Source organism: Brachycentrus maculatus, unplaced genomic scaffold (genome assembly GCF_059751285.1).
Source record: "Brachycentrus maculatus isolate JH-2025_06_01 unplaced genomic scaffold, ASM5975128v1 h1tg000288l, whole genome shotgun sequence".
NCBI lineage: Eukaryota > Metazoa > Arthropoda > Insecta > Trichoptera > Brachycentridae > Brachycentrus > Brachycentrus maculatus.
Genome location: NW_028281039.1, coordinates 95,901 through 121,628, shown reverse-complemented (window position 1 = coordinate 121,628; position 25,728 = coordinate 95,901). Strand labels below are relative to the sequence as shown.

General features: G+C 38.7%; 1 protein-coding gene across 5 annotated transcripts in view; it reads right to left on the bottom strand.

Moving 5' to 3' along the window:
- Positions 1–2,260: 2,260 nt before the first annotated feature.
- LOC148305056 (uncharacterized) overlaps positions 2,261–25,728 on the bottom strand; it is an 80,313-nt gene continuing 56,845 nt past the window's right edge. For all 5 annotated transcript variants that reach the window (XM_088267292.1, XM_088267293.1, XM_088267294.1 and 2 more), the window contains exons 3-9: positions 18,881–18,944; positions 12,468–12,595; positions 9,070–9,288; positions 8,432–8,565; positions 7,302–7,496; positions 5,913–5,999; positions 2,261–4,816 (exon numbers count right to left, since the gene is read on the bottom strand). In XM_088267292.1, coding sequence (XP_088123418.1) covers positions 2,350–4,816; positions 5,913–5,999; positions 7,302–7,496; positions 8,432–8,565; positions 9,070–9,288; positions 12,468–12,595; positions 18,881–18,926 — 3,276 coding nt within the window. In that variant the 5' untranslated portion in view covers positions 18,927–18,944 and the 3' untranslated portion in view covers positions 2,261–2,349. The remainder of the gene's footprint in view (positions 4,817–5,912; positions 6,000–7,301; positions 7,497–8,431; positions 8,566–9,069; positions 9,289–12,467; positions 12,596–18,880; positions 18,945–25,728) is intronic.

The window sequence follows — 25,728 nt, the reverse complement described above, 5'->3', positions numbered from 1 at the left end:
ATGTGCGAATAGTGAAATAAGGAAGGAATGCAAAGCTGAGATAAGCATTATCGATAAAATCAAGAAAGGTGTGTTGAGATGGTTTGGACATGTAGAACGAATGAGCGAGGAAAGAACGGTAAAATAAATTTACGAGGCGAATGCAAGTGGAAAAAGGAGCAGAGAAGACCGAGAAAAATATGGCACGATCAGGTATGCCAAATACTTGAAAGTGGTCAGGTTAGGAGTCGTAACAATCGGCGGGTATGTATGAGGAGACGCATGAACGTAGAAGAGGCGAAGAATGTTTGCAGAGACAGAGTGGTGTGGCGTTCTATTCTCTCTGCCTACCCCTGCGGAGAAGCGGCGTGATGGTTAGTTAGTTTTGTTTTTAGCTCCAGCCCATTAGGCTTCAGAACTCATGAGTTTTTGAGCAATCACTCGATCACTGTTCTTCCCCAGCCTCCCTCCCTTACTCACCTCATCTCACTACTGACTTCATCTGTTCCCCTAACCCGAACACCATTGAAAGGAAGAAGATTTGCGACAATTTGCAAAGTCTTTGAATCCGGGTTTCAATATTGTCTGTCTTATTCCTTTGATTATGCTGTGAGGTATGATAAAACCGTGGGAATATTTTTAAGGTTATTTTATAAAAATGTATATTCACTACTACACAAATGGTATTATAATAAAATATATTAGAAAAATTATCATTGTCTTTTTATTTATAAAACATAATTTTTTTTTCGATTCAAACCCTTATCCGCATCTCAATGGTGCATAGGGCACTGCATTATATAAACGCAGTGTTATCTTGATAGTTAACACACGAAGGAAAGGTGATCAGCCCTCCGCTTCAGGTACCAGTCCAGGGTAATAATATTAAATAAATATTAGAGTGAAAAAAATCACTTATATTTATTTGACCTCCCCTGGGAATCGAACCCGGGACCTCCAGAACGGTAGCCGAGTGTGATGACCATTACACTACGGAGACGGACTAATGTAAGTTATAAAACTAATTTAATATTTTATTAAAAAATATGTTTTTGATATTTTATTCGCAGTCGGCAAGCAGTCTGTCATCTTGGGTAGTAGACATTTGCAATTGGCACAGTCTGTGCCGGCTTGGGTAGTTACAACATGCATTTGGCACACAGTCTGCGCCGGTTGGATAGTGTACACTTGCATTTGGCACACAGTCAATGCCACCTTGAATAGTGTTCATATACATCTGGCACACAGTCTGTGGCAGTTTGGAGAGTGCTTGCACGCATTTGGCACACAGTCTGCGCCGGTTGGATAGTGTACACTTGCATTTGGCACACAGTTGTGCCACCTTGAATAGTGTTCATATACATTTGGCACACAGTCTGTGCCAGCTTGGAGAGTGCCTGCACGCATTTCGCACACAGTCTGCACTGGCTTGGAGTGCCTACACGCATTTGGCAGTCTGTGCCACTTGAATGGTGTCCAAAATTATTTGGCACGCATTCTGTGCCAGCTTGGAAAGTTCACACATATTTGGCACACAGTCTGTGCCAACTTGGAAAGTGACCACACGCATTTGGCACACATTTTGTGCCGGCTTGGATAGCATCTATTCGCATTTGTCATATCGCTCACTCCTTTCAAGAACGTCATAAATCAAAAATCGTCAATTTTCAGTTGTGCATGTTTTCGGAATGCCCAGAAAATGTACTATCCCAGCAAAAGAGGCATATTTTTAACTTAATATTTACCCGCTACAGGGCAGAAAGTGTTGTTTTTGCATTTTCAAGAAAAGGTATTGTTTGATAATTTTTTTAAATAGACTAAATATTTTTTAAATGGAGAAAAAACCTTCAGGTTTTACCTAAAAAGATCTGTTGCACAGTAAAAAGTTAAGTATAAGTGTCTTGATATTTATTTTTAATACATTGTATTATATTTTTAAACTTTAAAAACATTCTCATGAAAAATCAAGTTTTTTGATTTGTGACGTTCTTGAAAGGAGTGAGCGATATGTTGTATAATGCATATGCCGTACCTTACACATTTTACCTCAACATTTAGAATGAAGAAAATAAATGATATTTTAAAAAATCTTAGAAGATGTTTGCAAAGGCAGATTGGTGTGGCATTCTATTCTCTCTGCCTACTCCTGCGGAAGCAGCGTGATGATTAGCAAGTTAGTTAGTATTTTAAAAAAAAATAAAAATCTTTATCAAACTTCATTCAAACAAGGTATGTGAAATAAATAAATAAATGCATATATAAATGAAAAAGTCTGGTAATATTGTATAATTTTCTTTTTTATATATTTTTTTGGCAGTATAAAATACAGTTAAATATTACATATACACATTCTTACTTCTACGAGTATCACTAAACATAATAATCTCCCAGGCTGGCGTGCCGATAGCCGACTTGACTCTGTCTCAGCCCGGAGTTGGTCTCTTCCGGGCTGTAGGCGCCCGGGTAGCCGGGATGCTGGATGTAGAAGGACTGCGGGGTCCTGACGCTGATGCCTCCGGAATGTTCCGAGGCAGCAAACGAACTATCGGCTACGGGAATGGACTTGTAAGGAGCTTGATATCTCCGCGGGGAGTACTTGGCATTGTTTTGATTTCTGAGCTGGTAATTGGCTTGCGATCCGACATCTTGATAGTTATTATTGTTGTTTCTGAACCTAGCGAATGTGTAATCTCTGTCGGGCGTTTCTGAAAACGGACTCGGGTAGCTACGAACAGGAGTCAGGTTTGGCAGCGTCGGATTCAACGCGTCGTTCAAGGTGACATCGTAATCATTCTCGATCGAATCCGCCAAATTTTGTTTAATGGAGATGTTTTCCGGTATTCGAGGCGTGTATGGTTTGTTTGTCGGTTTGTACGGGTCGGATATTTGCGGTGACGGTCTGAACGTGGCTTCTTTCTCTAGGAATTTGTCAGGTTTGTTAACCTGGTTGAATTCTTGATCTTTTGTAACGGTGTCGTATTGTACGCTGCCTCTGAAGTTGAACGCAGGGCTCTGCGTCGTGATTTCTTTGATCAGAGGCTTCTCTGTTGTCGGGGGGTCATTTTTGACCGCGATCGTTTCCGTGGTAGGCTCCGTTTTCTGCTTGCTTTGCGTGTAGCTAATTTGCTTATCAAAATTTCGCTCGCCGCTAGAATATTTGTCGACTTTTGGTTGCTCATTGACTTCGTACTGCTCTCCGCTCTGGCCGTACTCTGCTGAGTAATTTTCGGCTGGATCCCTGTCATTTGTGGCTTTGGTGTCGTAGTCACTTTCGTAACTGTAGTCTGGTTGTTGCGGCTTTTGCGTTGTGGATGTAGTGGTGCTAGTCGTCACGGTTGTGGTCTTATCTCCGTTTTTTCCTCCTAGTGGCTGCAGACCTCTCGGCAAGTATGGACTACCTCCGCGAGAAGGTAGAAAAGGTCTCTTCACCACCCTTACGTAGCCTTGTCCCTTTCCGCTTTTCGCAGTTGTCACTGCCTCTGTCGAAGTTATTTCTTTACCTTTAGTAGAAATCTCCCTTTCTACAAATTCCTCACTGCTGGGCACATCTTCTTTAGCTCTCGTATTGATACTGTGTTTATCTTCATCCTTCCTGCCATCAGTTTTAGGTCTCGAATCCTCATAGTCATAGTAATAATCATCTTCTAATTTGACCGGTCGCTTCCTCGAAGAATACCTTCCCTCGTCGCGCGGTCTCGCGGAAGTCGGCCTCCTCGGCCTGACATCTTCAACTTCTTCGTATTCATCTTCTAAATCTGTCGGTCTCTTATCCGCTTCTGGTCTCCTCTGCCTGTTGTTCCCCGACGCACCGGAGAGAGGTCGTTTTGGTGCGTCTTGGTCAAAATTTGACCTGTTCCTATCCGACTTAGGCTTGAACTTCTCTCTTTCCACCGGTTCTGGTCTAGACCTCGATGCGGTTTTGAACGAGGAAGAAGTGGTCTTGGGATCCTCTTCATAATCGTCGTAATAATAGTCATCCAACGACCCGGCGGTGGTGGTAGGAGCAACCGTGACATATTTAAACTTGTTTTTTTCGCTGATAGGCACCGGCCTCGCTATCTTGGGTGGCAGCCTCGGCTTGCTGAAGAGGGAAGGTCCACTGGGCTTCACGTAGGCGCCTCCGGCAGTCGGCTCAATGGGCTTTCTGGAATCATCGAAATTTCTGCTTTCTTCTTTGTCATCGTTCCTACTGGGTCTATCATTCCTTGGCCTATCCTCATTTCTTGGTCTATCATCGTTCCTTGGCCTATCATCATTCCTTGGTCTATCATCATTTCTTGACCTTTCATCATTTCTTGACCTATCGTCATTCCTTGGCCTATCATCATTTCTTGATCTGTCATCATTTCTCGACCTATCATCATTTCTTGACCTGTCATCGTTCCTTGGTCTATCATCATTCCTTGGCCTATCATCATTTCTTGGTCTATCATCATTCCTTCTGTCTTCATTCTTACTCCTCTCATCCATCCTGTGAGGCCTCTCTCTTCCGGTATCTCTGAAGAGCTTGTCCCTGTTAGTGATGGGTTTATCATCCTTGGTCAGTTCCTTCGGATCATCGGCTGCTCTAGGCGGCGGTTTATCATCTCTCAACGGCCTCCTGGGAGCTTCAGAATCTCTTCTGTCCTCTTCGTAAGGCCTCTTGTCGTCCCTGGACGGTTTCCTCTTGTCCTGGGGCCTGGGGAGCTCCTCCTCGCTGTCGGCCGGCTTTCTAGAGTCCGTCCTGTCCCTGTCTTCGCTCGGTCTGCGGTTGCCCTTGCGCGGGCGCTCGTAGCTCCGCCTGTCCTCGTAGTCTTCTTCCTCTACTCTGGTTCGACCCTCCGGTCTGCGCTCATACCTGGAATCGAGAACCGACATTGTAAAGATGGCAACTAACAGCCTGATTTAAAAATATATTTTATAATGTTTTGATTGACATATAGAGCATATAGGACGCAGAGAACGCATGTCGTAAATCAGGCAAAAGAAATTTCTCCCGTCTGACAAAGATCCATTGACAGACCCGCACTCCTCTATGGCTCTGAATGCTGGACGATGTATAACACCTACTCCAGGCAACTAGAAACTGCTGAAATGCGAATGCTTATATGGTCAGCTGGAGTGTCCCTTGGAGACAAGATAAAAAGTTCACGCATTCGTGGAAGCCTGGCTGTAACTGGCTTCAATAGTAAGGTAGGGGAAAGGCAATTGAGATGGTATGGGCACATAGGACGCAGAGAACCGGAGCATATTGTAAACCAGGCGTCGCCATGGATCTTCCTCGAAAGACATCTAGAAGAAGACCAAAGAATTCATGGATGCTGCAGAAAGATAACATGATTCGAAGACATGGGCTAGGTGACGTTGTCCATGACAGAAGGACCTACATCCTGAGGACGAGGAGAGCTGACCCCAACAGTCTACAAAGACGATAAGTTGCAATGTAGCCAGGAAGAAGAAGAAGGTTTTGACTGACACTATGTAGTATCAAATGAAAATTTATATAGTATATCTTCGTTAATTAACAGCGTGTTTAGCTACCAAGCTGGAGGCCCTGGGTTCGATTCCCAGGCATAATAAATTTGAACGATCTTTCATATGTATTTAAATTTACCCTGGACTGGTCCCTGAAGTACGGGTGTGATCATGTGATCACCTTGCCTTCATGTAAGTAAAGATCAAGATAACACGACGTAGTGCCCTATGCACCATTGGGTGAGAAGAATTTCAAAACATAAGGATAGGTCTTACTTATTTGATAGCTCTTTCAAATATGCCTGTTATAAAATATACCTGACAGGTAAAAAAATGTTAAGTTTTAAAACAGTTCTTTTTATCTCAATGGCAGCGCCACCTGTTGAACATAATAGTGACACACGCAACACTAAAGATTGCTCACGGCGGCAGCGCGCTCTTATTTTTTGATATACCATACCAGATGGATAAAGACTGACCTGTCATCTTCATAGTCGTCATCGTAGGCCGGCCTCCGCTGTGCTGGACGTGGCCTCTTCCTCCTCCTGCGACCCTCACTGTACGCTCTGCAAATGATTTTTTTTTAAATTTATTTATTTTTCTCCATACACATAACAACTAACGTCAGCTAACCATCGCGCTGCTTTCCCATAGGGGTACGCAGAGAGAATACAACACCAAACCACTCTGTCTTTGCAATCTTCGCCTCTCCCACATTCACGCATCTCCTCATACATACCCGCCGATTATCCTGACTCACAACCTGATCATGCTGAAGGATTTGAAATACTTGATCATGCTAAGTTTTCCTCGGTCTTCCTCTGCTCCTATTACCAACCGCATTTACCTCGTAAATTTGTTTTACCGTTCTTTCTTCACTCATTCGTTCCACATACCCAAACCATCTCCATACACCTTTTTTAATTAATTTATCGAATAAGCTTATCTCAGCCTCACATTGTTTCCTTATATCAGCATTGGAACATCTACCATACATGGTTTTGCCGCACTGAGAGATGGCATTCCGACTATATCCAGTCTACTTTTATCCTTTTACCAACTCCATGCTTCACTTCCATACATTAGACCAAGGGTGGACAACCCGCGGGGCCGCGGGCCGCATGTGGCCCGCCGGGTGTCTACTTGCGGCCCGCGGAGCAAATCACGCATTTTTTCCTTTAGTGAACACAAAACCACCAAAAGAACATCCCATCGTGCGTAGTTCGTATCATATCCCATATATGGGAGTATTTCACTATCCTAACAATTTCAAGACCCATAATGGCGTCAAGTAGTAAAGACGTTGGACGTAGAAGAGAAGAGTAACAGAAGAACTGACAAGTTTTTAAGACAGATGGACCATGCCTGATATGCAACGATTCTGTTTCTATCTTGAAAAAGTATGACATTAAACGGCATTACAAAGGATATATACACATTTCGCCAGCATTCAATCTCTACGTTCATCCGTCTTTTCCCAACTCCACGCTTCACTTTTATCTATTTTGCCTCCGTCCGGACATCGATCCTGGGACCTCCTTCTTCCCAAACTATTAGGTCCATTGTGACCTCCCTCTGTATTACAGCTCACTGCCAAGACCTACATGAGTCATGTAACTCACGACCTGTCTTGGCGGTAGGAGCTTCACCTACTCGGAGTCCAGTAGAGGTCCTCCGAGGATGTGACTTGGTTTGCGAGCGAGTGCGTCACAATTGTAGAGAATGTGGATTGGCGTTTTGTCATCCTCCATACAAAATCTGCATACTGGGGCGTCGTGAAGTGAGATTTTTGTCATGTGTTTCCTCAGTCTGCAGTGTCCTGTCAAGGTCCTGGTTGACCATGCGACCTTACACGGAGAGCTGGTTACCTGTCTTCCTCGTAATAATCTTCATCCCGGGATTCCGGCAGGAAGTCCTCGTCGTAGTAGTCGTACTGCGGCCTGCGCCTGCGGGCGGGCCTCCTGCGGCCCCCCGGGCGGGGGCGCGGGGGCGGAGCGGGGGTGGTGGTGGTGGAGGGCGGCGCTGCCGTGGACGTCGTGGTGGCCTTGTACAGCGCATCATTCCTGCAAACACAAAATGGAAATGAAAGTGCTCGTAAATTTTACACATCACGTTCACGGCGAAATACCGCCGCGCACGGGCGTCCTTAGGAATAAAGTGAACGCGGTTAAAAGGTTTTAAAACCTTTTAACCGCGTTAACTTTGTCCCTAAGAGATGCCTGTGCGCGGCGGTATTTGCCGTTTTTTAAATGATTACTTTTATCATGTATTTAGATAAGAAACGATTCATTTTCCTAAACAAAAACGTTCAATGGGATTCATTGTGCCTTTTTGGTACTCTATAATACACTCGTGTCACATTATTCTTGAAATATATCGTAATATAAACAAACAAGATCGTAACATAAATAAATCAAAGCACGCATCTTGTGTCACTCTTACCCACTGGCGATGCGTAGCGTCAAAAGTGAGACAGATATAGGGCATGATTATGGCGCGGACTAATTACCGACCGCAAGAAAAATCAGGGATCTGTTCTTTTATTTATCCTTGTGATGTTACAAATTATTAGTCAGATATTTCAACAGATGTCATAAGGCCAAGGATTGACGTATTATTTTATCCAAAGTTCCACACCATGAAAAAATCCCTCCAAGTTGAACTGAGGTTCGAAACTTGGAGCAAAGTAAAAACACATACGGTTATGTCAGCCGCGTATGGGGCATGTTTTATGAAAACACATACGGTTATTCGAGCCGCGTGGATGCGGTTAAATGTAAATTCACAGTAAAATCGGGATACAATTTTATATTGTTTCACATTTTGAATAAATTTCGCAACTTAGTTAAAAACAAAAAAATTGATTAGCAAGAGCAGATCTGTCAGGAAGCCTAGATGCTGCTGTATCAGATCTGGGCATGCGGTGGGACAGCTTTCAATACAATGTAATCATGCGGCTAATGCGGCTATGGAGAGAGAGAAAATTGTCTGGCAATACCTTCCCCAGTGCTTCTGGGAGTTGACACAATCGATTTCCGACACAAAGTGGCAGATGAAAGTGCTCTGATCGAACGCTGTGTAGTTGGCGCAGAGGAAGTCGTAGCGGGTCCCGTACAGGCACTGGTGATAAACCTGCAACAGACCAAAATACATTCAAACAATTTACTTATTTATTTTGTTTACAAAAATGTTAATAATATTAGTATATAACCACCGCCTCCGTAGTGTAACGGTCGGCACGCTCGGCTACCGTTCCGGAGGTCCCGGGTTCGATTCCCAAGGGGGGTAAAATGAATTTAAGTGATTTTTTTCACTGTGATATTTATTTAATATTACCCTAGACTGGTACCTGAAGCGGAGGGCTGATCACCTTTCCTTCATGAGTAAAACGATCACGATAACACTCCGTTTATATGACGCAGTGCCCTATGCACCACTGGGGTGCGGATAAGGGTTTTATTATATTATTATATAACCACTTCTGAAAAATCAAGTTTTTTGATATATGACGTTGTTGAAAGGAGTGAGCGATATATAAACCAATTATGAAACATTGTTCTTGAATCACTAGAACATCACTAGAGACATCTATTGGTGAGATGAAAATAAGCTTTCGATTGAATTCATTTGAATTACCTGGCACTTGTACTCGATGCTGGCGTAGAAGCCGTCGTGGAGGCCGTCGCACTTGAAGGTGATCTGGTCCAATGGCGGCACCGTCTCCAGGAAGGGGTAGGAGGAGAGATTGTACCCGTTTAGTTCCCGCGGGAGATTGGGATCGTAGATGTAGTCCTTCTGCGGAATCCCGGTGTAGTTGGTGGGCAGGGTCACATTTGCAGCGTCCACATCTGTCACCTGGAAAAGATTACTCTATTTTTAAAAAATATGGAAGAATTAAAACACAATGAAGCCAAGCTAGCGGTTCACAACGGCGTGCTGGTACCGACACTAATGTATGGAAGGCGAAACATGGAACTGGCAAAGGAAGGATGAAAGCAGAGTGAACGCTGTTGAAATGCGCTCCCTCAGACGAATGTGTGGAAAATCAGTGTATGACAGAATTAGAAACGAAGATATAAGAGAGGAATGTAAGGCTGAACGAGGAATAATTGCAAAAGATTAGGAAGAGTTCTTTACGGCGGTATGGACATGTGAAGCGAATGGATAGCGAGAGAATGACGAAAAAAATATATGTGGCGAATGCGAGAGGGAAAAAAGAACGAGGACGACCGAAAAAGACTTGGCTCGATCAGATCAATCAGAGCCTAAAATCTGGCGGTGTCAAAAGTCTGCGTAGTCAGAGGGCATGTATGACTAGATGTATGGATGTGAAGGAGGCGAGGAGTGTATGTCAGGACAGAAGAGTGTGGCGTTCCCCTTGGGGAAACGGCGTGATGGTAGTAGTAGTTAAAACATATAGTTACTTCCGGTACGGGGAATATTATGGATGAGTATCATCGTTGAACAAAAAACTAGACAAAAATATCAAAATCTTCTAGTACACAACCATGATACACAATTTACCCACAACGAAGGTTTGATAGTCCCAAGAATTAACAATAAATATGGGACTGTTGGGTAATATATCCAAAATAAAACAAGGTTTATTGGATTGAATTCTACATTTATTTATGTATATGTTAATACGTGACGCGTTTCGTCTTCTTAGGACATTATCAAACACTGACTGATCAAATATTTACAAAATGTCCTTGTATACTAACAATAATTGTTAGAATAATTACTTTGTCCGCCTCCGTAGTGTAATGGTCAGCACGCTCGGCTACCGTTCTGGAGGTCCCGGGTTCGATTCCCAAGGGGGGTAAAATAAATATTAGTGATTTTTTTCACTGTCATATTTATTCAATATTACCCTGGACTGGTACCTGAAGCGGAGGGCTGATCACCTTTCCTTCATGTGTAAACGATCAAGATAACACTGCGTTTATATGACGCAGTGCCCTATGCACCATTGGGGTGCGGATAAGGGTTTTATTATTATTTTATTATATAGGAGCTCTTTTGTAAGCGAAACCCGGTTTATGTTCAATATAAACGATAATCTAACTGACTAATTCATCATCAAGCCGCTTCGCTGCGGGGGTATGCGGAGAGAATAGAACGCCACAGCTCTGTTTTTGTCAGATTTAAGTTTTGTACTGACATTTTTTGGTGGAACTGCATTTCATATAATTTCGACCAGTGACCGGTTTTATCGTTACTGACATCTGATTTAATCGCCCGTAAGTCGTAAGTCTGATGATGTCGATAATGACGAAACCTGGTCACTGGTCGAATAAAATATACGTGGCAGAGAATATAAAGTTGTTATTGTATTATATAACTAATAACTTAGCGTGTGGCGTTCTCTTCTCTCTGCCTACCCCTGCGGAGAGCGGCGTGAAGGCTAGTGATTACATATGCTACATATGATACACAGCTCTGTAGTTGAAGTGAATAAGTTGCCAGAGGAACACATTATTATGTATAGACAATACCAGAATACAGTGAAACATCTATCTATCGTTCCTCGAATAACCATTTTCCCGGATGTGTCGTTTATTTCTTCTATCCCGACTTAATTTCATACTAAACTAAGCCGCATCGATCGTTTCTCTATCACCATTTACCGCGTTTATCGTACGAATTAAGCTGCATATTTGATACATTTTGTCTGTTTTTTTACATTATTTCCAATTTTCTTACATTCAACGGCAGCGTATGGGATAGAAACTATGGAAAGCTTGTGTAACCGATAGCGGGAGAGGTCGATGTTGATGAAAAGGAGCCGCTGCCTGTACCTGCATTTCTAGAAGCGTGCACACTCTTTGAAAGAAAACTTTCTACAGCGCACATTCAATAACCAATGCTGAAAAAAATACTATTTGCAAAGCCGAAAATATACTATTGACTTACGAAAATAAAACAGTTAAAAAACAAAATTATTTTTTTAAATTCTATTCGTCCACCTCCGTAGTGTAATGGTCAGCACGCTCGGCTACCGTTCTGGAGGTCCCGGGTTCGATTCCCAAGGGGGGTAAAATAAATATAAGTGATTTTTTTCACTGTAATATTTATTTAATATTACCCTGGACTGGTACCTGAAGCGGAGGGCTGATCACCTTTCCTTCATGTGTAAACGATCAAGATAACACTGCGTTTATATGACACAGTGCCCTATGCACCATTGGGTGCGGATAAGGGTTTTATTTTATTTAAATTCTATTCAGGTTTGTATTTTTTTTTAAATAAATACATTTGCTCCTGAAACATGTATTCTTCTTAGAATTTTAGCCTGTGAATGGTTATGCAGATTGGGAGGACGGTATCTTTACTCGGTCGTATCTATTTGCGTATTGACCTCATAATCCCGCATTCATAGTTTACTTTAATAGGTCCCTTTAAAAACGATAGATAGAGGTTTCACTGTACATCAATTCTTTATTTTAGTGCTTTCACACAAACACAGTTTACACCCGCGCTGTGCCAGGCGGGTTACCCGCAAGGTATCGGACCCTCCTGCAGATCTGTCAGGAAGCCTAGATGCTTCTGTATCAGGTCTGGGAATGCGGTGGGACAGCTCTCAATGTACCTCGCTTATTATTATAGAGAAGGTCTGTCAGGAAGCCTAGATGCTTCTGTATCAGGTCTGGGAATGCGGTGGGACAGCTCTCAATGTACCTCGCTTATTATTATAGAGAAGGTCTGTCAGGAAGCCTAGATGCTTCTGTATCAGGTCTGGGAATGCGGTGGGACAGCTCTCAATGTACCTCGCTTATTATTATAGAGAAGGTCTGTCAGGAAGCCTAGATGCTTCTGTATCAGGTCTGGGAATGCGGTGGGACAGCTCTCAATGTACCTCGCTTATTATTATAGAGAAGGTCTGTCAGGAAGCCTAGATGCTTCTGTATCAGGTCTGGGAATGCGGTGGGACACCTTTCAATAATAATACCAGAATATAGAGACTGTGGTGACTCGAGTAGGTCCCGTATATAAGAAAAAAATCGTATAAAATGATATTGCGGTGTACAAACCTCATCGACTTCTGTGGGGTCTGCGGTTGTGGTGGTGGTTGTGGTCGTGGTAGTGGTCGTCCGGAAGAGGGAAGTGGCTTTTGCTCCAAATGCATGGGGCAACACCAGGCAGCACAGGAACATCATTCCTAGAAAGCGCGACAGGCGATTACAGGCGCGTCATTGGCATATCGCTCACTCCTTTCAACAACGTCATAAATCAAAAATCATCAATTTTTGTTGTGCGTGTTTTCGGAATGCCCAGAAATGTACTATATCCCAGCAAAAGAGGCATATTTTTAACTTAATATTACCCGCCACAGAACAGAAAGTGTTGTTTTTGCATTTTGAAGAAAAGGTTTTGCTTAATTATTTTTTTTAAATATACTAAATTTTACAAATGGAGAAAAAACCTTCAGGTTTTACTTAAAAACATCTGTTGTACGGAAAAAAGTTCAGTAAGTGGCTTGATATTTATTATTTAACTATGAGAATTTCGATGTTTTAGAATTAGTACATAAACCCTGATGATGACAAGGTTCTTGTCGAAACCGATTGGAAAAAGACCCTTAACTATAACCTAACTACGAGTATTTCAATGTTTTGGAATTAGTACATAAACCCTGATGATGACAAGGTTCTTGTCGAAACCGATTGGAAAAAGACCCTTAACTATAACCTAACTACGAGTATTTCAATGTTTTGGAATTAGTACATAAACCCTGATGATGACAAGGTTCTTGTCGAAACCGATTGGAAAAAGACCCTTAACTATAACCTAACTACGAGTATTTCAATGTTTTGGAATTAGTACATAAACCCTGATGATGACAAGGTTCTTGTCGAAACCAGTTGGAAAAACTGTACCAATAAAAAGCGGTTAAAACAAAGTTGTTTTATTTTATACAGTTTATAAAATGTGCCACAAAATATCTGCCAAAAATATTTAAAAAAATTATATAGAGTTCCTATATTTATCGTTCGTCGAGTTGTAGTTAGGGGTTTCTATTCTCTCTGCCTACCCCTGCAGAAGTTACCCCGGCGTGATGGTAAGTTTTTTTACAACATTTTGAGTGTGTCCAACAACTGGTTCACAAATCTGGATTATCTCCAATTACAGGAGTCATTTTTCATATTATTTTTTGACATCTCATCAAAGACGAAGAAGAATATAGAAGTCTGGGCATAGATGTCTCTAGTGAAGTTCTAGCGATTCAAGAACAATGTTTCAAAATTGGTTCGTATAAAAAGAACTTCCAAAAGTTTGAGTAGCGTGGTCGTCAATAATGGGTAGAATTGGTGAATTGTCGGCAGCTCTCGTCAGAACTTCGAGACGCGGTCTGACTTGGGAGGATGCAAGGGAGCTGGCAGCCGACAGAAAAGCCTGGAGACAGTTTGTGGACTCCATATGCTCCACCTAGGGAGCGGATATGGTTTAATAATAATTGGTGAATGTTACACGTGCGTAAACTGATCACTGAAACCAGCCTATGACGGTCGTCAGCCCCGTAAATGCCCAGACTTCCATATTCTTCTTCATCTTTGATGAGATGTCAAAAACAAAATAAAAGTAAGTTAATTTGTTAGTTGTTGTCCGCCTCCGTAGTGTAATGGTCAGCACGCTCGGCTACCGTTCTGGAGGTCCCGGTTTCGATTCCCAGGGTGGGTCGAATAAATATAAGTGATTTTTTCACTGTAATATTTATTCAATATTACCCTGGACTGGTACCTGAAGCGGAGGGCTGATCACCTTTCCTTCATGTGTTAACGATCAAGATAACTCTGCGTTTATATGACGCAGTGCCCTATGCACCATTGGGGTGCGGATAAGGGTTGTATTATTATTATTAATTTGTTAGACATGATTACATATTTCCCATATTTTGCTATTTAGAGTCCTCGCTAACATATGTTGCGTCATTTAGAATGACCAGTCATTTAAAAGTCCTGTAAAAAGAGGTTTAAACAAACGCCCACACATACAGCATTCCTAAGGATTGAATAAACGCGGAATAGAATCCCGGATAATCCTGTTTTCTTCGCAAGGATAATGACCCAGGAATCAAGGAACAAGTACTAAAACCTCGTAAAACAAATGTCGCAGAATGTCCCTATTTTTTTAGTGAAATTGGAGGACTTTAAATGACTATAATTCTGTTTCTACAATAGTTATAAGACATAGGAACACAGATAATATTGTACTCTAATTTATTACATAGTTTCACGAGTAACCTGCTCCGCGCGTATTCACTGTATAGTAGTATTTAACGTTAGAAAAAGGTCCCTATTTTAGAGTGAAATTGGAGGACTTTAAATGGTTATAATTCTGTTTCTACAATAGTTATAAGACATAGGAACACAGATAATATTGTACTCTAATTTATTGCATAGTTTCACGAGTAACCTGCTCCGCGCGTATTCACTGTATTGTAGTATTTAACGTTAGAAAAAGGTCCCTATTTTAGAGTGAAATTGGAGGACTTTAAATGGTTATAATTCTGTTTCTACAATAGTTATAAGACATAGGAACACAGATAATATTGTACTCTAATTTATTGCATAGTTTCACGAGTAACCTGCTCCGCGCGTATTCACTGTATTGTAGTATTTAACGTTAGAAAAAGGTCCCTATTTTAGAGTGAAATTGGAGGACTTTAAATGATAATAATTCTGTTTCTACAATAGTTATACACAGATAATATTGTACTCTAATTTATTGCATAGTTTCACGAGTAACCTGCTCCGCGCGTATTCACTGTATTGTAGTAGGTACTTAACGTTAGAAAAAGGTCCCTATTTTAGAGTGAAATTGGAGGACTTTAAATTATTATAATTCTGTTTCTACAATAATTATAAGACATAGGAACACAGATAATATTGTACTCTAATTTATTGCATAGTTTCACGAGTAACCTGCTCCGCGCGTATTCACTGTATTGTAGTATTTAACGTTAGAAAAATTTCCCTATTTTAGAATGAAATTGGAGGACTTTAAATGGTTATAATTCTGTTTCTACAATAGTTATAAGACATAGGAACACAGATAATATTGTACTCTAATTTATTGCATAGTTTCACGAGTAACCTGCTCCGCGCGTATTCACTGTATTGTAGTATTTAACGTTAGAAAAAGGTCCCTATTTTAGAGTGAAATTGGAGGACTTTAAATGATAATAATTCTGTTTCTACAATAGTTATACACAGATAATATTGTACTCTAATTTATTGCATAGTTTCACGAGTAACCTGCTCCGCGCGTATTCACTGTATTGTAGTAGGTACTTAACGTTAGAAAAAGGTCCCTATTTTAGAGTGAAATTGGAGGACTTTAAGTGATTATAATTCTGTTTCTACAATAGTTATAAGACATAGGAACACAGATAATATTGTACTCTAATTTATTGCATAGTTTCACGAGTAACCTGCTCCGCGCGTATTCACTGTATTGTAGTATTTAACGTTAGAAAAATTTCCCTATTTTAGAATGAAATTGGAGGACTTTAAATTATTATAATTCTGTTTCTACAATAGTTATAAGAAAATAAAATAAATATCGTTGTATCAGGATTTACATATATAAATCGTGGATTACCGTCAAGAGAAACTAAGTAATGTAATGTAAAAAAATTAATCAATGGAAACAGCTTTTGCATAAATTTGTAATCAAGGACTTTTGTAAGGTTATCAGCTTTAAAGTACATAATGTACTTGCACCTATATTACATATTTAAACTATACTATAGGTACATATGTGTAGGTCCTCACCAAAACGTTGCATTCCATTATAAATGATTTTAAGTAATCAGGAACTCTAACCAACTAACTAACTAACCATCACGCCGATTCCCCGCAGGGGTAGGCAGAGAGAATCGAACGCCACACCACTCTGTCTTTGCAAACATTCTTTGCCTCTTCTACATTCATGCATCTCCTCATACATGCCCGACGATTATTACGACTCCTGACCCGGCCGCTTTCAAGTATTTGACATACCTGATTGTGCCAAGTTTTCCTCGGTCGTCCTCTGCTTCTTTTTGCAACTACGTTCGCCTCATAAATTTGTTTAACCGTTCTTTCTTCACTCATACGCTCCACATGTCCAAACCATCTCAACACACCTTTCTTAATTTTATCGATAATGCTTATCTCAGCCTTACATTCTTTCCTTATTTCATCATTCGAACATCTATCAAACATCGTTTTGCCACACATTCGTCTGAGCGATCGCATTTCGACTGCATTCGGACTGCTTTCATCCTTCTTTTGCCAACTCCATGCTTCGCTTCCATACATAAGGGTTTGAACCAGAACTCCATTGTGTACTGCCAGTTTAGCTTCCGCTGATAGATTTTTATTTGCTAAAACTGATTTTAGTGCACCATTCACTCTGTTCCCAGCATTCACTCTCCTTTCTATGTCTTTATCAATCTTTCCATCCCTAGAAAACACACTACCCAAATATATGAAATCATCTACCTGTTCCAAAATCTCCCCATTTACCAATATTTCACACTCAGATCTACATTCATCCCTTTCAAAAACCATGATTTTGGATTTGCTAACATTCATCAATAAATCACTTTCCTTGCACACATTAAACACTTTTGTCACCAACGTTTGCAGGTCTTCTTTGCTATCGGCAAGAAGAACAGCGTCGTCAGCATATAAAAGGCAACAAACGGTCAAATTATTCATTCTTGCTCCAGTATTTAAACCTTTCAGCTCTTTCATGCAGTTATCCATGTATAGATTAAACAGCCAAGGCGACATTACACATCCCTGTTTGACACCTTTAGAGATGTCAAACCAGGATGAAAAAGAGCCATTTACCCTAATGCATGCAGTGCTATCCTCGTACAAGGATGCAATGCCTTGGATGAGTTTACTGCTTACTCCATACTCAGATAACACCTTCCATAACTTCATTCTACTAACTATACTGGCTTGTAAAATTGTTACGTTTTGGTGCGATTCAATGATGTCGTATTGGTTTAACACAGGATTGGTCACGTTTTGTCGCAGCTTTAATTAGGATTTCGATAGAATACAGCAAACAGAACAGATTTGCATTTAAAGGACTTTTTGTGTGCAATATTGGAAATGTAACTTTTGGTGAGGACCTTCACATATCGCTCACTCCTTTCAACAACGTCATATATCAAAAAACTTGATTTTTCAGATCGTTTTTAAATTTTAAAAATATAATATAATGTATTAAAAATAAATATCAAGCCACTTATTGAACTTTTTACTGGGCAACAGATCTTTTTAGGTAAAACCTGAATGTTTTTTGTCCATTTGAAAAATATATAGTATATTAAAAAAAAATAATTAAACAATACCTTTTCTTCAAAATGCAAAAACAACACTTTCTGCCCTGTAGCGGGTAAATATTAAGTTAAAAAATATGCCGCTTTTGCTGGGATATAGTACATTTTCTGGGCACTCCGAAAACATGCACAACTGAAAATTGACGATTTTTGATATATGACGTTGTTGAAAGGAGTGAGCGATATGTCTCGTAAGTATCTAAATATACTGGTTTTTTAAAGAGATGAATATAGATCTGGTGTAAAATAAAAGAAAATTAAGAAATTTTGGAACAGGTTCACGATTTCCTATACTCTAAATAATCGGCGGGTATGTATGAGGAGATGCATAAATGTGGAAGAGGCTAATAGTGATTGCAAAGACAGAGTGGTGTGGCGTATGGCGTTCTATTCTCTCTGCTTACCCCTGCGGAGAAGCGGCGTGATGCTTAGTTAGATAATTTGCTTTATTGGGAAGTATGTTTTCTAAGGATGGAGAGTGAATGTTGCACTGAACTCTGTTATACTCGTAACAAATAAAAACCTTACAGCGAAAGCTATACTTGCAATACACCACGGAGGCCCTAATGTATAGAATTGAAGCATGGAGTTGGCAAAAGAAGGATGAAAGTAGACTGAATTCAGTCGGATTGCGGTCTCTCAGTGCGGCAAAACCGTGTGTGTTAGATATTCCAACGGTGATATAAGGAAAGGGTGCAAGGCTGAGATAAGCATTATCCATCAAATTAAGAACGGTGTGTTGAGATGGTTTGGACATGTGGATCGAAAGAGTGAAGAAAGAACGGTGAAACAAATCAATGAGGCAAATGTAGTAGTTGGAAATGGTAACAAAGGAAGACCAAGGAAAATTTGACATGATCAAGTATGCCAATACTTTAAAGTGGTCAGGTCAGGAGTCGGAATAATCGGCGGGTATATATGAACAATAGAGGTCTGCACACTTCACCTCAAGGTTTGAAATTTAAAAAATAACATATTTAAAAAAATCTCTGAAGAATATTAGAATATATTGTTTACAAAAACAGATTGGTGCGGCGTTCTATTCCCTCTGCCTACCCCTGCGGGGAGCAGCGTGACGGTTAATTAGCTATATTAAGTACTCACCAACTGCAAGGTGACCACTCGTCCATCGGTCCTTTGCTCTTTTCATGCTGAAGGGGTGTCACCTCTGAAAAAATGGAAAAAAAACATATTAGGTTTAAACGTTTCGAGTGTGTCCAAATACTGGTTAACAAATCTGGAGTTATTTTTACATTTTTTTGACATATCAACATGGGTGAAGAAGAATATGAATGTCTACAGGGCTTATGATCTGCCGTAGGCTGATTAAATGATCACTTTACAGACGTGCAACGTTCACCATTCTACCCTTGATTGACAACCACACTACTCAAATTTTTGGAACTCCTATATATATCGACCAATCTCATGAGAGAGTGCATATGGAAGTCTGGGTATTTACAGGGTGGACCATAGACATAAACAAATAGAGCCGCCAATAATTTAGCAATGTTACCAATATTAAAATAAGTCCATCGTTTCTGTGACGTCATTCATTACCAACTTACGAAAACGGCATATTTACGGAGGCGAATTTTCCACAAGAAAATGATGAATGAAAATATTAAGTATATCGGCTGTTATAAACACTTCACGAGTCTAATACAATCCTTTATAGGTTGAGTATGTTAAATTAGATATTGCTCCCGTCTGATATTGATCTATTGGTGAATGTTTACGCGTGTGTAAAGTGATCACTAAGCCCTGTAAATCGGCTGTCCAAACTTAAAACACAGTAAGGGACGTTTTTTTTGTTGCATTTTTTGGACTAAGTAGAATCTACTTAGTCCAAAAATCCAAAAAAAAAACGTACTACAAAAATTGTCCCTTACTGTGTTTTGAGTTTGGACAGTCGAAATGCCCAGACTTCCTTATTCTTCTTCATCTTTGTTGAGATGTAAAAAGTTTCATAAAAAAAACTATATGTAAATTAATTGAGTAGATAATGAAATAATGGTTTGTTTACTAAAATAATGTCTAAAAGAGAAAAAGAGTGAAAAAAATAACCCAACGCATAAAAGATAATGCTAGTCTTCATATTAGCATAATTTCCATTTCAGTAATACTTTGGGGGCCTATTCCTCAGCGATCATTCGTTAACACATTTTTCTACGTGCCCGGCTACGTCCGTGTCGTACTTTTTAATTTTATTTCGTTTTTTATTATTTAATATGGTTACAAAAGTTTCTTTTAATTTTATTTATTTAGAAATTTAACAGAAAATTCACATAAATACATTTACAATAATGAATAACAAGATGCATTATGTATAAAATTAAGAAAGGTGTGTTGGGATGGTTTGGACATGTAGAACGAATGAGTGAGGAAATAACGGTAAAACAAATTTATGAGGCGAATGTAATTGGAAAAAGGAGCAGAGGAAGACCGAGAAAAATATGGCACGATCATGTGTGCCAAATGCTTGAAAGTGGTCAGGTTAGGAGTCGTAACAATCGTCGGGTATGTATAAGTGGAGATGCATGAACGTGGAAGAGGCGAAGAATGTTTATCAAAGACAGAGTGGTGTGGCGTTCTATTCTTTCTCATTACCCCTGCGGGGAAGCGGCGTATTGGTTAGTTAGTTAGTTGATAATAAATACAACAGGTAATTGTAACATTCAAATTACCAAATTTCACAAATCGCTCACTCCTTTCAAGAACGTCATAAATCAAAAAACTTTATTATTCAGGAAAACGTTTTTAAAGTTTATAAATATACCACAATGTATTAAAAATAAATATCAAGCCACTTACTGAACTTTTTACTGTGTAACAGATCTTTTTAAGTAAAACCTGATGGTATTTTCTCCATTGGAAAAATATTTAGTTTATTTAAAAAAAAACTTAAACAACACCTTTTCTTTAAAATGCAAAAACAACACTATCTGCCCTGTAGCGGGTAAATATTAAGTTAAAAATATGCCTCTTTTGCTGGGATATAGTACATTTTCTGGGCATTCTGAAAAATGCACAACTGAAAATTGACGATTTTTGATTTACGACGTTCTTGAAAGGAGTGAGCGAAATGTTAAATGAGTTAAAAGTAAACAGCAAGAATAAAATATAGCAGAAGTTATGAAGATTAATAGACATACTTAATTTAGATACGTAGCTATTCATATATTGGTATATAATTAGCATCAATATATAAATATCATTTTTTTGACATCTCATCAAAGATGAAGAAGAATATGGAAGTCTGGGCATTTACGCATTTACACGTGTGTAAAGTGATCACTTAAACCAGCCTATGACGGTCGTCAGCCCCGTAAATAATATAAAAATGAAAAAATTAAATTCAACCCAGTTCGCCTTATCCAATTGCATTCGCCTCATAAATTTATCGTTCTTCTTAAACAGTCCATATAGTTAGAGAATAGTCTCCCGTGTAGATTTCCTAACTGCGTATTGACAGCTACTGTAGACTGTTACTTTCGGCCGAAAAGGGCCTATTATGCAAATCAAAGCATAATTTTTATTATAATTCTGCTCTCCTTACCCATATAGGTGTGAACGGAGAGTGTTGATACAAACATCACACTGCAATTGCAGAATAGGGCCTTCAATATATGAGCTGTTAGATATATCGCTCACTCCTTTCAACAACGTCATAAATAAAAAATCGACAATTTTCAGTTGTGCATGTTTTCGGAATGCCCATAAAATGTACTACATCCCAGCAAAAGAGGCATATTTTTGACTTAGTATTTACCCGCTACAGGGCAGAAAGTGTTGTTTTTGCATTTGAAGAAAAGGTATAGTTTTATTAATTTTTTTAAATATACTAAATATTTTTCAAATGGAGAAAAAACCTTCAGATTTTTCCCTAAACAGATTTGTTGCACAGTAAAAAGTTCATTAAGTGGCTTGGTATTTATTTTTAATACACTTATTACATTCTTAAACTTTACGAAAACGATCTCCTGAAAAATCAAGTTTTTTTTTATATATGACGTTGTTGAAAGGAGTGAGCGACGTGTGGTTATAATCCAGGATTCGGCCCTCACATACTAATAAAAGAGTTTCTGCTCAATAAAAAGCTTCTTTTCATCTCACCAATAGATGTCTCTAGTGAAGTTCTAGTGATTCATTAATGATTAAAAATAAAATAAAATGTATTAAAAATAAAATCAAGCCATTTATTGAACTTTTTACTGTGCAGCAGATCTTTTTAGGTAAAACCTGAATGTTTTTTCTCCATTTGAAAAATATTAGGTACATAAAAAAAAATTAAACAATACCCTTTCTTCAAAGTTTGAAAACAACACTTTCTGCCCTGTAGCGGGTAAATATTAAGTTTAAAATATGGCGCTTTTGCTGAGATATAGTACATTTTCTGGGCACTCCGAAAACATGCACAACTGAAAATTGTCGATTTTTTATATATGACGTTGTTGAAAGGAGTGAGCGATATGTATCAGTAAAAATCTTTAAGGAATAATTTGATTGTTCAGAGGAAAAATTCATAGACAATATGCGCTTAGATAAGTGTGTGTATAATAGGTTCACATGCATCAAACAATGCGTCGAATTTGTGCCAAGAACGAATCGCAGGTAGGTACTCTAATAACTACATACCTGCATATCTATGTACGCATGAGTAGGTATATTTTTATTTAAAAAAAATTGATTTCGTTATTTACAAAAATACTTCAGTTGCACACTATTTCTGTGAGCCTAAGCGGCTCATTATTAGAAGTGGGTATCAAATTGTGGTAGAGTGGGTTCGAACCGAGAAACTCTGACTTGAGAGTTCGCGACACTAACCACGGGATCACAACCCGACACGTATCCAACAAAACAATAAAATGCCGTATTTTTTACATTTTAACATGGATGAAAGAGAATATGGAGGTCTGGGTATTTACAGGGCTTACGACCTGTCATGGGCGGGTTGATTGATCGCTTTACACAAGTGCACCATTCACCATTCTACCCATGCCCCCACAGCCACACTTCTCTTTTTGTTTTGTCATACTACTATTTTTGTCCGCCTCCGTAGTGTAATGGTCAGCACTCTCAGCTACCGTAGCTGAGGTCCCAGGTTCGATTCCCAGGGGGGGGGGTCAAATAAATATAAGTGATTTTTCACTTAAATATTTATTCAACATTACCCTGGACTCGCGTACCTGAAGCGCAGGGCTGATCACCTTTCCTTCGTGTGTTAACGATCAAGATAACACTGCTTTTATATGATGTAGTGCCCTATGCACCATTGGGTGCGGATAAGGGTTATAAGAAGAAAAATAAGTTTTTTTTTGAGGTAAGAAACAAAAATCCACTTGTTGATCTATACCTTGTGCTTAATAAGCAAATTAGATAATAAATGCAATTCCCATTAAAAAAAAAGAAAAAAAAAGAATAAGACTGTTTTTAAAACTGCGTAATGATTGGCCGTATTGTTTCGACTAAAGAATTTCGAATCAGATTATGGATTCCATATTTCCATGCGCTCCATATAGGAAGCCCAAATGGACCAAGCCTTAAATAATAATAATTACTAACAACAAAATTAAACTAAAAAAATAAATAAAAATATGAAAGGAGAGTGAAGATAATGATAATAAATCCGTAAGAAAGTTGTCGATATACAGTTTACAAGATTGCTATTCACAGATACTGTCGCTGTAGCCTGCCATTGCTACGTCCGAGTGTCAAAGAGATACTTAGATAAAATAATTACAGCCAAATGCGACATCTATCGATTACGTCTCAATGGCGCAGAGCTTGATAATAGCGTTTTCTTAGCCTCAGAGAAATGAACAAATTTTAGAGTGAAATTGGAGGACTTTAAATGATTTTAATTCTGTTTCTACAATAGTTATAAGACATAGGAACACAGATAATATTGTACTCTAATTTATTGCATAGTTTCACGAGTAACCTGCTCCGCGCGTATTCACTGTATTGTAGTATTTAACGAAGGAAAAAGGTCCCTATTTTAGAGTGAAATTGGAGGACTTTAAATGATTATAATTCTGTTTCTACAATAGTTATAAGACATAGGAACACAGATAATATTGTACTCTAATTTATTGCATAGTTTCACGAGTAACCTGCTCCGCGCGTATTCACTGTATTGTAGTATTTAACGTTAGAAAAAGGTCCCTATTTTAGAGTGAAATTGGAGGACTTTAAATGATTATAATTCTGTTTCTACAATAGTTATAAGACATAGGAACACAGATAATATTGTACTCTAATTTATTGCATAGTTTCACGAGTAACCTGCTCCGCGCGTATTCACTGTATTGTAGTATTTAACGTTAGAAAAAGGTCCCTATATTAGAGTGAAATTGGAGGACTTTAAATGGTTATAATTCTGTTTCTACAATAGTTATAAGACATAGGAACACAGATAATATTGTACTCTAATTTATTGCATAGTTTCACGAGTAACCTGCTCCGCGCGTATTCACTGTATTGTAGTATTTAACGTTAGAAAAAGGTCCCTATATTAGAGTGAAATTGGAGGACTTTAAATGGTTATAATTCTGTTTCTACAATAGTTATAAGACATAGGAACACAGATAATATTGTACTCTAATTTATTGCATAGTTTCACGAGTAACCTGCTCCGCGCGTATTCACTGTATTGTAGTATTTAACGTTAGAAAAAGGTCCCTATTTTAGAGTGAAATTGGAGGACTTTAAATGATTATAATTCTGTTTCTACAATAGTTATAAGACATAGGAACACAGATAATATTGTACTCTAATTTATTGCATAGTTTCACGAGTAACCTGCTCCGCGCGTATTCACTGTGTTGTAGTATTTAACGTTAGAAAAAGGTCCCTATTTTAGAGTGAAATTGGAGGACTTTAAATGATTATAATTCTGTTTCTACAATAGTTATAAGACATAGGAACACAGATAATATTGTACTCTAATTTATTGCATAGTTTCACGAGTAACCTGCTCCGCGCGTATTCACTGTATTGTAGTATTTAACGTTAGAAAAAGGTCCCTATTTTAGAGTGAAATTGGAGGACTTTAAATGATTATAATTCTGTTTCTACAATAGTTATAAGACATAGGAACACAGATAATATTGTACTCTAATTTATTGCATAGTTTCACGAGTAACCTGCTCCGCGCGTATTCACTGTATTGTAGTATTTAACGTTAGTAAAAGGTCCCTATTTTAGAGTAAAATTTAATGACATATTTTCATATAAAGACACGTCGTTTCTCAATCGTTGTTTTAGAGTCGACGTCATTCAAACACGATTAGAAAACAAAGAATATACAAGAAACCTTGTATAAGATTTTAATAGTAAAAAAAGAAAAATAATATGCTTACGGTACAAAGGCTAAGTGCAACAAGAAAAAGCAACACGGCTTACTATATTATTATTTAGGCAACAAAGAGAATGAAATTTCACTTATATTACGCGCTCATTCGTGACAAATCTCCAGCTGTATCAAAAAATTAAGCTGGCTGATTTCACTTCAGATACGAAAAATTACAATTTAGTATTAAAACTATTATACTACTAAATACTGGTGGTAGAAAAATATGTAAAGGTCAAGATATAACTGCGTTCATAAGATGCAGTGCCCTATGCACCATTGGGATGCGGATAAGGGTTTTAACAAATCAGTACATTCTTTAAAAAAATCCGGCATTTTATATATATATGTATATATATATATATATATATATATATATATATATATATATATATATATATATATATATATATATATATATATATATATATATATTATGATGGATTTTTTTAAAGAATGTACTCATTCGTTCTTTCACTCTTATATACTCCACATTACCCTGGACTGGTACCTGAAGCGCAGGGCCGATCACCTTTCCTTCATGTGTTAACGATCAAGATATAACTGCGTTTATAAGATGCACTGTTGGAGTGCGGAT